The 1,652-nt window shown below is 50.8% G+C and overlaps 1 protein-coding gene across 1 annotated transcript; it reads right to left on the reverse strand.

Moving 5' to 3' along the window:
• Nucleotides 1–424: 424 nt before the first annotated feature.
• On the reverse strand, nt 425–838 carry LOC109299818 (CENPB DNA-binding domain-containing protein 1-like). Its single transcript, XM_019520329.1, has one exon. It carries the CDS (start codon nt 836–838, stop codon nt 425–427), a length of 414 nt encoding a protein of 137 aa, XP_019375874.1.
• Between the last annotated feature and the right edge of the window lie 814 nt (nt 839–1,652).

Raw genomic sequence — 1,652 nt, forward strand, 5'->3', positions numbered from 1 at the left:
ATCCTCAAAAATGTTCTTATTGACCCATGCCTTAGGATTGGATTTCCATATCACTAGAAGAAATGCCTTGGAATGTCCCTTGAAAGCTCTGGGGTTTTCTGAATGGTACACAAGTAAAGGTTTAAGTTTAAAGTCACCTACAGCGTTGGCACCAAGCAAAACAGTGAGCCTATCTAAAGCAGCTTTGTACCATGGCATGGATTTCTCCTCTTTGGCAATGTAAGTTCTTGATGGCATTTTATTCCAAGAGTCCAGTTCTGTCAACATTAAAAACTTGCTAAGCACAATAGCCATTCTCTTCAATGATTTCAGCCAATGTCTCAAGAACAGCATGAGCTGCCTCTTCACCAGGACTGGTAGCTTCACCTGAGACCTTGATGTTATGCAAATTGGCCCTGGCTTTAAAACACATAAACCAGCCCTTTTATGCAGTAAAAGGCTCAGCATTAGAACTCTCCCCCTGTTGTTTCTTTAGATCATCATAAAGAGTCCTAGCCTTTTCCTGAATGATGCCTAAACTCACAGGAGGACGGTGTTTATTTTGATCATCCAGCCAAATGATTAACAGTTTCTCAACCTCAGCAATAAGTCCAACACACTGCTCAGTTATCACAGTTGAGTGCATAGGAGCTGAGTCCTTAACATGCTCCTGAATTCTTGCCTTATCTTTCGGGATGGTCATGATAGCTGTTCGTGGGATATCCAAATCTCTACCCATTTCAGTTGGGGTCCCACCTTTCTCAGACCCCTTAATTATTTCCTTTTTTGTTTCCATAGTAATTGTTCTACATTTCTTAGAAGAAACATCACTTCCACCGGATTTATGCTTTTCTGCCATCATTACGGGCAGTTTGGAAAAAGTTTGGAAACAGAACAGCACATGGGCAGTGCCATCAACTTGTTGTTCACTGGCACTTATTCTTTTTTCAGTACAGGTACAGTACCATAGCGCTGTAGTGGTAGCAGCAGCAGTGATGACTGAGTATCAGACAATGTCTCTAGAAAATGGCCCCCAGAGAAGTGGCACACTGCTGCTCTGGCCACGTGTCTGGGAGGGCATGGGGGGGACTGGTGTGTGCCCCTGGAACTGTCCCGAGCACAGCCCTCCCCTCCCAGACCAGATCTGGGGGTCACATGTCCCTCCCCCACCCCACCCCACCCCACCCCATGCCCTCCTGGACAAGCAGCAGGAGCCACTGGACAGGCCATGGCTTCTCCTGCAGCCACCTGGCTCAGTCCCAGAACTGCCTGCTTAGCCCCAGTGGGAGCAGCCAGGGGATCAGGCAGATGAGCCATGGCTTGAGCTGTGGCTTCTCTTGCGGCCACCCAGCTCAGCCCCAGAACTGCCTGCCTTGCCCTAGTGGGGGCAGCCAAGGGAGCAAAGAGATGAGCCACAGCTTGAGGTGTGGCTTCTCCTGTGGCTGCCTGGCTCAGCCCTGGAACTGCCTGTCTTGCCCCGGCAGGGGCAGCCAAGGGAGAAGGCAGATGAGCCATGGCTTGAGCTGTGGCTTCTCCCGTGGTCATCCAGCACAGCCCTGGTATTACCTGCTTCACCCCAGCGAGGGCAGCCAGGGGAGCAGCCAGACAAGCTGCAGCTTCTCCTGCCACCCATAGCCCCCACTCCCAGAGCCTGGCACAGCCCCAGCTGGGCA

The sequence above is a fragment of the Gavialis gangeticus genome, unplaced genomic scaffold (genome assembly GCF_001723915.1).
Source record: "Gavialis gangeticus isolate Ggan-Ray unplaced genomic scaffold, GavGan_comp1, whole genome shotgun sequence".
Lineage (NCBI taxonomy): Eukaryota > Metazoa > Chordata > Crocodylia > Gavialidae > Gavialis > Gavialis gangeticus.

Bases quoted from the DNA above. Each gene is read 5' to 3' on its own strand.
- LOC109299818 (XM_019520329.1), bottom strand. From the start codon at position 838: ATGGCAGAAAAGCATAAATCCGGTGGAAGTGATGTTTCTTCTAAGAAA.